Raw genomic sequence first — 13710 nt, forward strand, 5'->3', positions numbered from 1 at the left:
AATTGGAAATACAGAGAATTGGGCAGAGGAGTTGTCAGGCTGGAAGAAATTATAGGGTTAGGATGGGTAAAGGCCATGCTGGAATTTATGCAGAAGAGTAAAAATGTGAAATTGGAGAATTTACAGAACTAGGGATCAGTCTTGGCCCACAAGGGCATGATTGATGGATGAGCAAGGCAAAGGACAGCAGAAAATTCTGGAAGTGCTCAACAGGTCAGGCACATCTGTTGTGTGGAGGGAGAAATGGTGTGAACATGTGCCAGCTCCTTCTCTAAAATCAGGAACTTGCACTGGAGTACAGTTCCACACACCTGTATCATTATAGTATGGTCAAAAATGCAAATTGGCTGAGTTTATTCATAATTTAGTCCATAATTATTGAGGCAAGTTGTAACAACCCGACTGGCAGCCTACTGAGATCATCGAACTCCGCCTCTGATATAAAAACAGAAAATGCTGGACAAACCCAGCAGGTCTGGCAGCATCTGTGGAGAGAGAACCCAGATTAAACGTTCCGGATCTAAATGTATTTTTCTGGAACTCAGTCTCTTGACTGAATCTAGAACCTTCCTGATAATTATAGCGCATTACCAAACTGGGTAGTGCATTTATCCACTAACGTACCAAGTTCTGTTTCATAAGATTGGACTTTTCTACCTCTTTGGGGATGGGCTGATAGGCAGGCCGGCTGGCAAAATGGTGCAGGAAGGCGAAGGGTGAAGATGAAAGTGTTGCAACTTGTTTTTAGCCTGTCACCTTCTGGCACCTTTCCATTTTGCCAGCTGAGAAATATGCAACTGGCCTGCCCACCCAGAGACCAAATTGGCCAGTTGAGGGCCTCTTTGTGCATTTGCTGGATTTTACCAGCACTTTGAGAGGTGTGGGGGGGATAGACCAATGTCACATGGAAATCCCACTAGCTTTACCCTTGTGGCCTCCCAATAGACGTCTAGGCGGGCCCACATTTTTGGGCCCTCTTTGGCACACAGGCCCTGTGGCAGTAATTGATGCCATGGACAAGATGGAGCCTCAGGTGGCAGTGACAGCTGGGTTCACCCCCCCCCCCCCCCAACCCAACCTCCTCAGCTTTGGCCCCGGTGGCAGGACCAGTGTACCCTCCATAAAATCAAACCCACAGTTCCTACCAGTTGTGGATCAGTGAATTTAGTGAAGCATACTGCATGGTCTTGAATATCACTGATGTAATTGCTACCAAAAAAACACTCTGTGGACTGTCATATAAAAGTTTTGGGAAGTGTACCAATGTTTGAATGTGTTGTAGTGACACTCTCTCGGCTGTACTGAGAAGAAAAAAAAGTGCTGCAACTTGTTTTTAGCTGAGAACAGCACTTTTATTGACCTGAACATTTCCATTTATGGTGCTATTATTCAGCTGTTGTTTTTATGCTTTTGTCTAGCCCTGTAGACACATGGTTTCACTCGGGGCCCAAAAGAAGTGTGTTTGTACTTCTTGCTGCTGCGTATTTGTATGAGTCAGCAGCATGCTGAAATCTATTATAGCCACAATTGATCTTAAGCTGCATTTGTAACCAGCAGGCAACATCCATAATAACCTATGGTTCAACCAATTTTCTGCAGCTGGAACAGGAAGATGTTCAAAATGAGTCATTGAAACAGATGTTCATCTTGTTGAACAGCAACAACATTGAAAATTAAGCTACTTTTAAAAATAAATCATAGACCATTTTAAATAAATAACATATTCTTCTCCGTTGCTGCACAATCAATTTTGGAACCAAATTGCAGAAAGATAAAAACCCAATACTGTTGTTTCTTTCAAGAATGAGCATCTAATAATGTACAAATGTTTTTGCTTCTTCCAGCACTCTTTACTATGGGAGGAAATGGTGACGGAGAGCCATGCGTATTTCCTTTTACCTTTGAAAGCAGGCAGTATGATAGCTGCACAGCAGAAGGAAGGTCAGATGGCTACCGGTGGTGTGGTACAACCAGTAATTATGATGTGGACAAAAAATATGGGTTCTGCCCAGACTCAGGTATGACCAATGTATGAACAATACATGGTTAAAATGTGGGCTACACCATTTGTGTGATAGTCTTCATCTTTTATTTAACCACGTCAGTCCTTGAAAACACATGGGCAACGCACTGGGCGTTGACTCACTGCATTATAGGGACGTGGAAATCTGAAGTCTGTGGAACTCTTGATGCGTGCATTGGCTGAGTAACCTGAAATACCGTGAGCACTTAAAACCTTGCGGCCAGTTTTGTATTAGTTGAATTAATACCCCAATTCTCAGACAGACAGGTGGATGTTTCCACAATGCAAGAGCTAAACTGAACAGTTCATGGGCTAAGCAAATGTTTAAAATAGATTTTGGAAAGAGTTCTGGAACTTAGGACCGGTATATGATCTTACCCACCCTCTTCACTGTAATGCCCCAATGCTCAGAATCGCGGCGGATCCTTCCTCCTGAGGAGTCAATGCGCAAAGCTTGAGGATTCTTACATTAGCTTCCTATCTGCCTACGCGACCTCTAATTATGAGCAAATATAAAATGAACATATGTTTGACTGCAGAATATGCATGATGCACCCAGACTTAAGTATGTGAACGTAGAACATAATTCATTGTATTGAAATCCAACTTGCTATTTTTATTTACTACATTTAATGGTCTGAGCAGTTAAAGTTATGATATAACAACATTCCACAGTGCCCAGGAATAAATGGAGTAATTTGAAAGATTAACAGTTTGCAAACTGCAGTGCATTCTCCCATTGTGATGATGCACCAAGTTTAGACTGGAGTATGATTAAGATGTATCTTCTGCCAAGATTTCGAATAAAGCCAATAGTTAATATAACTTTGCATCCTTGTTTGGGCCACAACTAAGAGAGCATTCGTTCAAACTGTCACTTCTTTCCATGCCACTCCAGTATTGCTCTTTATTATAGGGTGCCCATAACATTAAAAAAAACTTCACTGCTCTGCCACATGTACTTCAACTGGACAGGCAAAGAGTATTAGAGCACGGTGCAGTTCTTGTGAGTTTCCAGTCATTTCCCCTCACCCCAATTGCAGGCCAATTTTAAGGATGACCACTGGTCCTTTAACATCTACCATCATCAGGTAACCTGCCCTCTGAGCCTGACGTTCACCTACGTTGAGATGTTGTGCACCAGAGATGTTAAATATTTGACAAAGCGTAAGGCCAGAATTGCTGACAGTCGCATTTGAGAATGGGTTCAACTTTGGACTGTAGACAGTTTATACCCACCAAGCACCAAATTCCTCTTTACCTTCCTAGTGCAATAGCAAATAGGGACTAAAACTAATGGAGGCTAATCAGATCATCGCTCTGACAGTTCATATCTGTTTTCAACATACTTCTGTTAGGCAGCGTTACAAATTCTTATCTTTCTGCTGCATTTACCATTGGCCAAAATGCACTTTGTTTCAAAAAAAGAAAGACTCCGGCAACATTATCTACTCCAGATAATTACCACCACCACACTTTGATATGACTGTTAGACATCCAAATATGCATCACATTCAGAAGAGGATCGTCCACCAAAGAACAAAACAAAGAACAAAGAAAAGTACAGCACAGGAACAGGCCCTTCGGCCTTCCAAGCCTGTGCCGACCATGCTGCCCGTCTAAACTAAAATCTTCTACACTCCTGGGTCCATATCCCTCTATGCCATTTGTGAAAATGCATCAGCATCCATCAGGGACCATGGTGTCTGTAATGTTTTGGAATGGGATGGGGGAAAATTTATATGACAAAATTGATGTTAACCATGTGAACGCAATGAGCATTTCTGCACTGTGTTGGGATCATTCTGAATCGAGCAAGCTCTTCAACTTGTATGAAAATAGGAATTTTCATGATCCCATGGAGGCGAGGGTGGGGACAAGGAGGCAGTGAAACTAAAGTAGCCATGTCACGACAGCTCGCCAATGCATTTCCACCTCCAGGGGACTTTTACAGGGTCTTCCTAGAAACTAGATCAGCTGCCTGCTCCACAGAAGCGGGGAACCAATTGAAGAACTTAAGAGGGCGCTCCAATGGTACTGATATTTTCAAACTGTCAGAGTGGACCCCCCCTCCCCCACTTGAGTGTGGCAGCTGCCAGCTTAATCAAAGCCAGCTCTTGGTAGCAGGCCTGGTGGCCATCAGAGCCAGAAGCTTCATGTTGCAATGCCGGGCAGCAGAATGAAAGGCCACAACTGTGACCATCACTACTCCTGCAGAGGAAGGGTTACTTTTCACCCATATGGAGCAATCAGCTTTGGTCCTCTTTGTTTGAGGACTTCACTCTGGGCAACCAATTTTCACTCCCTTCCCTCTCCGGTTGGGACTGCCAATCTCACATCACTGTGGGCCCTCTGACTGGGCCAACAGCCTCAGGTCCTGCACGTAGTCTTCAATAAGCCGTGAGCACAGAGGCAGTGATCAGGAGGCCATTTGCAGGAAGGTTGAATTGGTGAGCACATAACAACATGGGCGGGCTCAGGGCCCCCGTACAGGCCCAACATTGCATCTTGACATCCATTGAAAAATCCAGCCCAAAGTATCTTATCGCAGAAAATGTGAGGTAAAGCGTCCTTGTGTAAATTTTAAATAAGGCTATCTGATTTGCTTGTTCAAACAGTGGATCAACTCATAGCTATAGTTCAAGCTGCAGGCTAACATTTTTATCTGCATTAATAGCGCATCACACTTTTTAGTGTCATAGTTAATGCAGATAAGATTTTAATATTTTATTGCAACATTCAGCAAATGGACCCTTAGAAAACTTAATTTTTAGATCAATACTTGAAATGTCATCACCCTCTATTTGAAAACTTCTATTGTCCAGTTTGTTGGTCTGTAATTTTTTAAAAATGTTGCTCATCTGTCTTGATTTCTTCATTTCAGCCATGTCAACATCTGGAGGAAACTCAGATGGTCTACCTTGTGTATTTCCTTTCACTTTTCTTCGGAAAACGTACGATTCCTGCACGACGATCGGACGAAATGATGGCCAGATGTGGTGTGCGACCACTGCAAATTATGACACAGACAGCAAGTGGGGATTCTGCCCCGACAGTGGTAAATTGTAGATGGAAGTTGAATAGTAGTCCGAAGGGAATGGAGCACTTTTAGTACTCACTATTATATGGGAATTTTTGGGGGTACAGTGGGTGGCGTTTCGCCTTCTTAATCAGAAGCTCCAAATTCGAGTCCCATCCCAGGACCTGAAGGCAAAGGAGGGATATGCATAACTCTGCCAACCAGGTTGATGAGCGATCTGCGAATATTTCCAACATAAGCCAATGTCAGGCAGTAAGAGCGAGAGAGGTTCCTGGTTCGAAATGTAATGGAAAGAAAGTTGAAGCCTTTACCATCACTATCCATAGCTCCAGGCTACAACAGGCATGTTAAAGTGCATGGTGCCACAGCAACTCAGACCCAGATTCAGTCACAGTAACCCACCATCACTCACAGCAATAAACATTGTTGGGAAACATTAAAAGTTGCTTTTATATCTGAGAGAAGAAATTCACGCTTTTTGAAAAGGAAGTGGCACACTCTGAACTTTTTGTCCGGAGGAGTGCCAATTAGGTGACTTGGGTGTCTGGTCTATCAAGCAGTCATACATTGAACAGTCTGTGGTCGATAGCTAGGACTTCTATTATTAAAAAGCTCAATAGAAGTGATGGTTCTGATGTAACTCCCAGTAAATAGTTTCCTCATTGAAATGACCAAGCATAGCAAGTTGAGCTGAACTTCTAAAAAAAAGATTTGTATCCTGCCACACGAAAGGTGAAACTACTTGCAGATGAGTAGATAGTTGGCTTTATTTGATTTGACATTACAGTGCCCAGAAACTAATGGAAGTAGCGAGTGGTAAACGTTGACTTATACGTAATTATTGTGAAAAAATGAAACTGCAAAACTCATGAGCCAGAAGGTAGGAGGAACAGCATAGCCTACACATCGGTCATACGACTAGTGTAACAATGGTCTGTGGTCTGTCTGACGTTGCTCTGTCCATTTCATGAAATCACCAGAAGCTTGAAAGATTGTACATGATAGGGTGCTTGACAGTGAGGTGATTTTTACATAAACCTGCATGCCAAGAGCAACCACACTTCAGAAAGTAATCTGTTGCCTGTAAAGGACTTTGAAATGGCTTGAGACCAGGGAAATTGCTCCACATGCACGAATTTCTTTCAGAGGGGCGGCCAGTTAGCTGATCGCAACTGTGCTGCCATTTGGTCTCCTCACCCCTGGGTCATTCAGAATTTCAATTCCTGATCACGGCCGGGATTCTCCCCTACCCGGTGGGGTGGGGGGTCCCGGCGTGATGGAGTGGGAAGTGGAGATGAGAAGTCTCCGCACCTTTAGGGGCCAAGCCCTAACATTGAGGGGCTAGGCCCGCGCCGGAGTGGTTGGTGCTCCGCCGGCTGGCGTGGACGGCCTTTGGCGTCACGCCAGTCGGGGCCGAAGGGACTTCGCCAGCCAGCGGAGGTCCGTGCATGTGCCGGAGCGTCAGCGGCTGCTGACGTCATCCGCGCGCATGCGCAGGGGAGGAGGTCACTTCCACCTCCGCCATGGTGAAGACTATGGCGAAGGCGGAAGGAAAAGAGTGCCCCCACGGCACATGCCCGCCCGCCGATCGGTGGGCCCCGATCGTGGGCCAGGCCACCGTGGGCCACCCCCCGGGGCCAGATCACCACCCCCAGGACCCCGTAGCCCGCCCGTGCCGCCTGCTCCCGCCAGTAAGGCAGTGGTTTGATCCACACCGGCGGGAGAGGCTTGACAGCGGCGGGACTTCGGGCCAGAGAATCGCCAGGGGGGCCTGCCGACCAGCGCGGAGCGATTCCCGCCCCCGCCAAATCTCCAGAGAATTCGGGACACAGCGGGGGTGGGATTGACATCAGCCCCCAGCGATTCTCCAACCCGGCGGGGAGGGGGGGGGGGGGGGGGGGGGGGGTCGGAGAATCCTGCCCCACCTTTCTAAAAGTGCACCGCCTGAATTTTGAATGAATGTAGGAGGTCCGCTGTGAAGTTCCCTTCACTATATGGAGAAAGCATAATCTTAACTATTTTTGAAATGATGAGTTGCAAGTCAATGGACCAACATCAAATGATGTTAGATAGAAATGGCTTACAAATGTACAGAAATAGGAGATAAAGGAGTGGGAATTATGGCACTGAGGTTGGTGCACAGAGGTAAATTATTTATACTGTCCTAGCCAACAGAGTTAGAACATAGAACATACAGTGCAGAAGGAGGTCATTCGGCCCATCGAGTCTGCAACAACCCACTTAAGCCCTCACTTCCACCCTATCCCCGTAACCCAATAACCCTTCCTAAACTTTCTGGTCACTCAGGGCAATTTTAGCATGGCCAATCCACCTAACCTGCACATCTTTGGACTGTGGGAGGAAACTAGAGCACCCGGAGGAAACCCACGCAGACACGGGGAGAACGTGCAGACTCCGCACAGACAGTGACCCAGCGGGGAATCGAACCTGAGACCCTGGCGCTGTGAAGCCACAGTGCTATTCACTTGTGCTACTGTGCTGCCCTCAGTTAATGTAATCCATAAAATTACGCATGTTATTGAAGACTGCCCCCTGACAAAATTCATCAGAGGTCTGGAGAGTTCCATTTAGCCACTGCAGAAGCTTTTGCCTGCTTGGTGATTACTGTACATTCTTTACCACAGAGGGCTGTGGAGGCTGGTTCATTAAGTTTGCTCGAGATTGAGATAGACAGATATTTAAACAGTGAGGGAATCAAGGGTTATGGGGATAAGGTGGGAAAGTGGAGTTGAGGATTGCCATATTGGATAAGTGCAGGAGTCCCCTGTGGCCATTCCCCTTTCTCAAGGATATAGCGTTTTGGATACTGTTGGGAAGGAGGGGTGACTGCACAGAGGAAAGTGCGGCAACCAATTTAATGGCACCATTGGTGGATCTGCTGCACAAGAGGGGAGGGGTAGAATGGCAGGGCTATAGTGGTAGGGGATTCAATTGTTAAGGGAACAGATAGGCGCGACTGTGGCCGTCAACGTGACTCTAGGGTGGTGTGTTGCCTGCCTGGTGCCAGAGTCCGGGATGTCACTGAACGACTGCAGGGCATCCTGAAGCGGGAGGGTGAAAAGGCAGGGGTCGTGGTACATGTTGGTACCAATGACATAGGTAGAAAGAGGGATGAGGTCTTGCATCAGGAATTCAGGGAGTTAGGACATAGATTAAAGAGCAGAACGCCTCGGGTTGTAATCTCTGGATTACCCCCGGTGCCACGGGTTAGCGAGTATAGAAACAGAAGAACAGCACAGATGAATGTGTGGCTTAAGAGTTGGTGCAGAAGGGAGGGTTTTAGATTCCTGAACCACTGGGACCGTTTCTGGGGAAGGTGGGACTTATACAAGCGGGAGGGTCTACATCTGAACCAGAGCGGCACTAACATCCTTGCTAATGGGTTTGCTAGTGCTGTTGGGAGGAGTTTAAACTAATTTGGCAGGGGGAGGGGATGCAAACTGTTAGCAGAATATGGGCACAGTATAAGAAAGAAAAGCAATCAAGTCAAAGGGAATACAGTGGTAGTAACTTTCAGGAGAGTAAGACGAGGCTGAATGGACTCTACTTTAATGCCCAGAGAATTACAGGTAAAATGGATGAGTTAAGGGCAAGGGTTGACACGTAGAGTTCTAATATAGTAGCCATCAAGGAAACATAGTTGAGGGAGGGACAGGATTGGCAGCTTAACATCCCGGGATACAGAATCTTCAGGAGGGACAGCGGAGGGGACAAAATAGGGGGAGGAATTGTACTATTAGTTAAGGACTGCAGTAAGAAGAGATGATATCTTGGGGTAGCGTTAAATGAAGCTTTGTGAATAGAGCTTAGGAATAAAAAAGGGACAAGCATGTTACTATGTGTTTATCTATATATTTATTTTTAAAATTTAGAGTACCCAATTATTATTTTTTCCAGTTAAGGGGCAATTTAGCGTGGCCAGTCTACCTACCCTGCACATCTTTGGGTTGTGGGGGTGAGACCCACGCAGATACGGGGAGAATGTGCAAACTCCACACGGAGTTACTAGGTGTTTATTATAGTCAGATAGTCAGCAGGATTTTAAGGAGCAGATATGTGCGTAATTTGCCAAAGTGCATAAAAATAATAATAGGATAATTATCGTGGGTAATTTCAACTTTCCCAACATTAACTGGGATAGTCATTGTGTTAAGGGCTTAGATGGAGCAGAGTTGGTAAAATGCATGCAAGAGAATTTTTTAGCTCAACATATAGAGGGTCCAACAACGGATGGTGCAGTACTGGACCTATTTCTGGGGAATGAAGCCGAACAGGTGATTGATATGATGGTGAGAGAGTACAACATGTGCAATTTAAGTTTGTTATGGACAAGGAAATGGACAAATTGCAGAAAAAGGTCTTGGATTGGGGGAAAGCAGACTTTAGTAAAATAAGGCAGGATCTGGCCCAGGTAGATTGGAACAAGTTACTGGTGGGGAGATCTACAGAAGAGCAGTGGGGATGTTCAAAGAGGAAATAGGGAGGGTACAGGCCCAACATGTTCCCTCTGGCGTAATAGGCGGGAGTAACAAGCCCAGAGAACAACTGATGACCAGAGATATTCAGGATACAATGAGAAGGAAGAGACAGGCTTTTAATAAGTGCAAGGGGAACAAATCAACAGAAGCATTAGTGGAGTACAGAAAGTGCAGGATGGAGCTTAAGAAAGCAATCCGGAGAGCAAAGAGATATGAGAATTTTCTAGCTGGTAAAAGTAGGGAAAATCCCTAGATATTCTCTCAGTATATCAACGGGAAGAGGATAACTAGGGAAAAAGTAGGGCCCATTAGGGACCAAGGGGAAATCTGTGGGTGGAGCCAGTGGACTTTGATAGGGTGTTAAATGAATATTTCACATCTGTCTTCACCCAAGAGAATGAGGAGGCAGATATGGAACTCGGGGAGAGGGTTATTGAGGTTATTGAACAAGTTGTCATAGGGACAAGGTATTGAAGGTGTTGGCAGGATTAAAAGTGAAGAAATCTCCAGCTCCTGACGAATTGTGTCCCAGGTTGCTGTGGGACGCGAGGGAGGAAATTGCAGGGGCCCTGATCCAAATTTTAATTCTTCTGTGGCCATGGGAAAGGTGCCTGAGGACTAGAGAACTGTGAATGTGGTCCCACTTTTTAATAAAGGTTGTAGGGATAAGCCAGGGAATGACAGGCCACTGAGTCTCGCGTAAGTGGTGGGGAAAGTAATGGAGAAAATTCTGATAGAGAGAATCTATGTCCACTTGGAGAGGCAAGGTTTGATCAGGAATAGTCAGTATGGCTTTGTCAGAGAGACATCATTCCTAACAGACTTGATTGAATTTTTTGGGCACCTGACTTCAGTGTGTAGATGAAGGTAATGCAGTTGATGTAGTTCATATGGAATTCAGCAAAGAATTTGACAAGGTCCCACATGGGAGACTTATAAGGCAAATGCACATGGGATATCGGGAACTTGATAAGATGGATTTGAAGCTGGCTGAGCTGTAGGAAATGGAGGGTGATGACAGACAGCTACTTTAGTGACTGGAAGCCAGTGTCCAGTGGCGTACCACAGGAATCTCTGCTGGGTCCCCTATTATTTGTCATTTATATAAATGACTTGGATGACTATGTGAGGGGTAGGATCAGTAAGTTTGCGGATGACACAAAGATAGGCCAGGTGGTTAACAGAGAGGCTGAGAGTCTTGGGTTACAGGAAGATATAGACGGGATGGTCAAATGGGCAGAAAAATGGCAGATGGAATTTAACCCTGAAAAGTGTGAGGTGTTACACTTTGGAAGGAGCAATTTGACAAGGCAATATTCAATGAATGGCACCACATTGGGAAGTCTTGAGGAACAAAGAGACCTTGGCGTGTTTGTAAATAGATCTCTGAAGGCAGATGGGCAGGTTAATAGGGTGATGAAAAAGGTACACTTGCCTTTATCAATCATGGCATAGATTACAAAAGCAAGGTAGTCATGTTGGAGTTATTTAGTACATTGGTGAGGCTACTGCTGAAGTATTGTGTGCAGTTCTGGTCGCCACATTATAGGAAGGATGTGATTGCACTGGAGCGGGTGCAGATGCATTTCAACAGGCTGTTGCCTGGGGTGGAACATTTAAGTTATGAAGAGAGTTTGGATAGGCTTGGGTTGTTTTTGTTGGAGCAGAGAAGACTGAGGGGTGACCTGATCGAGATGTACAAGATTATGAGGGTCATGAATAGGGTAGATAGAGAACAGCTGTTCTCCTTAGTTGAAGGGTCGGTTATGAGGGGACACAAGTACAAGGTGAGAGACAGGAGGTTCAGGGGGGATTTGAGGAAAAACCCTTTTACCCAGAGTGTGGTGAAGGTCTGCAACACATTTCCTAGGAGGGTGGTAGAGGCGGGTTGCCTCAATTCTTTAAAAAATACCTGGATGAGCACTTGCCGCACCTTAAAGTTCGAGGCAATGAGCCAAGTGCTGGCAAATGGGATTAGGATTGGCAGATCAGGTGCCTTTCATGCAGCGGTGCAGGCTTGATGGGCCAAAGGGCCTTTTCTGCACTGCATTTTTCTGTGATTCTGTGATCAGTCATGATCTCATTGAATGGCGAAGCAGGTAAAGAACAAATGAGTAGTCTAGTAACTCGACAAGTAACTAAAAAGGCAAATGGAATGGTGGCCTTTATTGCAAGGAGGATGGAGTAGAGAGGTAGGGCAGTCTTGCTGCAACTGTACAGGGCTTTGGTTTGACCACACCTGGAATACTGTGTACAGTTTTAAACTATTTGTTTAAGGAGTTCAGTCAAGATTCACTGTGCTGACTTCTGTGATGAAGGGGTTGTCCAATGAATAATGGTTGAGAAGACTGGGTCTATAGACCATAAGACAAAAAGATGTGGGAGCAGGAGTAGGCCATTTGGCCCACCAACCTGCTTCGCCATTCAATGAGATCATGACTGATCCAGTATGATAATCCTCAACTCCACTTTCCTACCTTATCCCCATAACCCTTGATTCCTTTACTCTTTAAATATATGTCTGTTTCAACCTCAAGCAAACTCCACAGCCCATGTGGTAAAGAATTCCCCAGATTCACTGCACTCTGAGAGAAGAAACTCCCCCTCATCTCTGTCTTAAATGGGTGACCGCTTACTTTGAGATTCTTCCCTCTAGCCTTAGACTCTCCCACAAGGGGAGACAACCTCCCAGCATCTACCCTGTCAAGCTTGTATCTTGTATGTCTCAATAGGGTCACCTCTCATTCTTCTAAACTTCAGGTCCAGCCTCTCCTGATAAAAAATCTTACCATACCCGGGATCAACATGGCAACCATTCTCTGGACTGCCACCAAAGCCGGTATAACTTTCCGTAGATAAGGGCACCAAAACTGTTCACAGTATTCCAGGTATGAAATTTAGAAGAACGAGAAATTATCTTGTTGAAGTGTAGATTCCAAGGGAGCTTGACAGGATAGATGCTGAGATGATGTTCTTCCTCTCATAGACTAGCAGTATAGTTTCAGAATGAAGGATCTCCCATTTAACACAGAGAAGAGGAGGAATTTTGTATCTTAGAGAGTTACTAATTTGCTGCACATCTCTTCCCCAGCGAGCAGAGGAGGTTGGGTCTTTAAATGTAGCCAAGGCTGAGTTGGACAGATTTTAGATCTGCGAGGAAGTCCAGGGTTTGGGACAGTAGGCAGAAAAGTGAAGTTAAAGCCACAATAAGATCAGCCGTGATCTGACTGAATGGCAGAGCAAGCTTGACCAAATGGCCTACTCCTGCTCCTATTTCTAATGTTTGTATGGGTCACATTTAGGGCGAATCTGTGGTGCCCCTGTGCCTTCTCTGGAAACTCACCGGAGAGGCTGAGACACACTGCGTCCAGTTCCCAGCCTAAATCCTAGCTATTCACCTGCGCACTGGGCAAACGTGTTCCAGAAATGGACCAGACAGGCAAGCAGATGATCCGCAGCTGAAATGCATTGATAGTCTTTACTATCAGTTAATTAACTATAGTTAAATATATGAACTTAAGAAGATATGATGGACCTTTCCTTGATGGAATTTTGCAGACAGCTGATTTTTCTTTTTGACTCTTGCAGGTTACAGTCTTTTCCTCGTTGCTGCTCATGAATTTGGTCATGCACTTGGTTTGGAGCATTCCCAAGACCCTGGAGCACTAATGGCCCCAATCTACACCTACAGCAAACACTTCAGACTCTCAAATGACGATATTCTCGGCATTCAGAAGCTTTACGGTACAGCAACAGTGGGCTAAATTAATAATAGCAAAGCTAACGTTTGTTTTGTATTTTGGAATTCCAATGGATTTTAAACTCCTATTAGGGAAATATTTACTCACTTGATTCCAAGGTATAATGCTAGCTACTTCAAGGTGATGTATGGTGAGAGGACTAGTTAAATGTAGATTTGACACCCTTTCCACAGCATTTCGATAATAATTTCGTAGTCAAGAAATTTATGTTCTTGCAATTTTGTTCCAACTCTCCTTCAGAAAAGGAATTCTAGAATGCAGGTTGCAGCATTGACAGGAGGTAGCTGTGATAAATATTGAACCAGTACACATGGGCCATCCTGGTTATCGATCCAAAGCTATGGTTTTATTTTTCACATGTATGCCGATAACAGGCAGATCTACCTC

At 45.1% G+C, this 13710-nt stretch overlaps 1 protein-coding gene across 1 annotated transcript in view; it reads left to right on the forward strand.

The window, feature by feature from the left end:
- mmp2 (matrix metallopeptidase 2) overlaps nt 1-13710 on the forward strand; it is a 44354-nt gene that overhangs the window by 10274 nt on the left and 20370 nt on the right. The window contains exons 7-9 of the mRNA XM_038806744.1: nt 1845-2018; nt 4908-5081; nt 13151-13306. Coding sequence (XP_038662672.1) covers nt 1845-2018; nt 4908-5081; nt 13151-13306 — 504 coding nt within the window. The remainder of the gene's footprint in view (nt 1-1844; nt 2019-4907; nt 5082-13150; nt 13307-13710) is intronic.

Source organism: Scyliorhinus canicula, chromosome 9 (assembly GCF_902713615.1).
Source record: "Scyliorhinus canicula chromosome 9, sScyCan1.1, whole genome shotgun sequence".
Classification (NCBI taxonomy): Eukaryota; Metazoa; Chordata; class Chondrichthyes; order Carcharhiniformes; family Scyliorhinidae; genus Scyliorhinus; species Scyliorhinus canicula.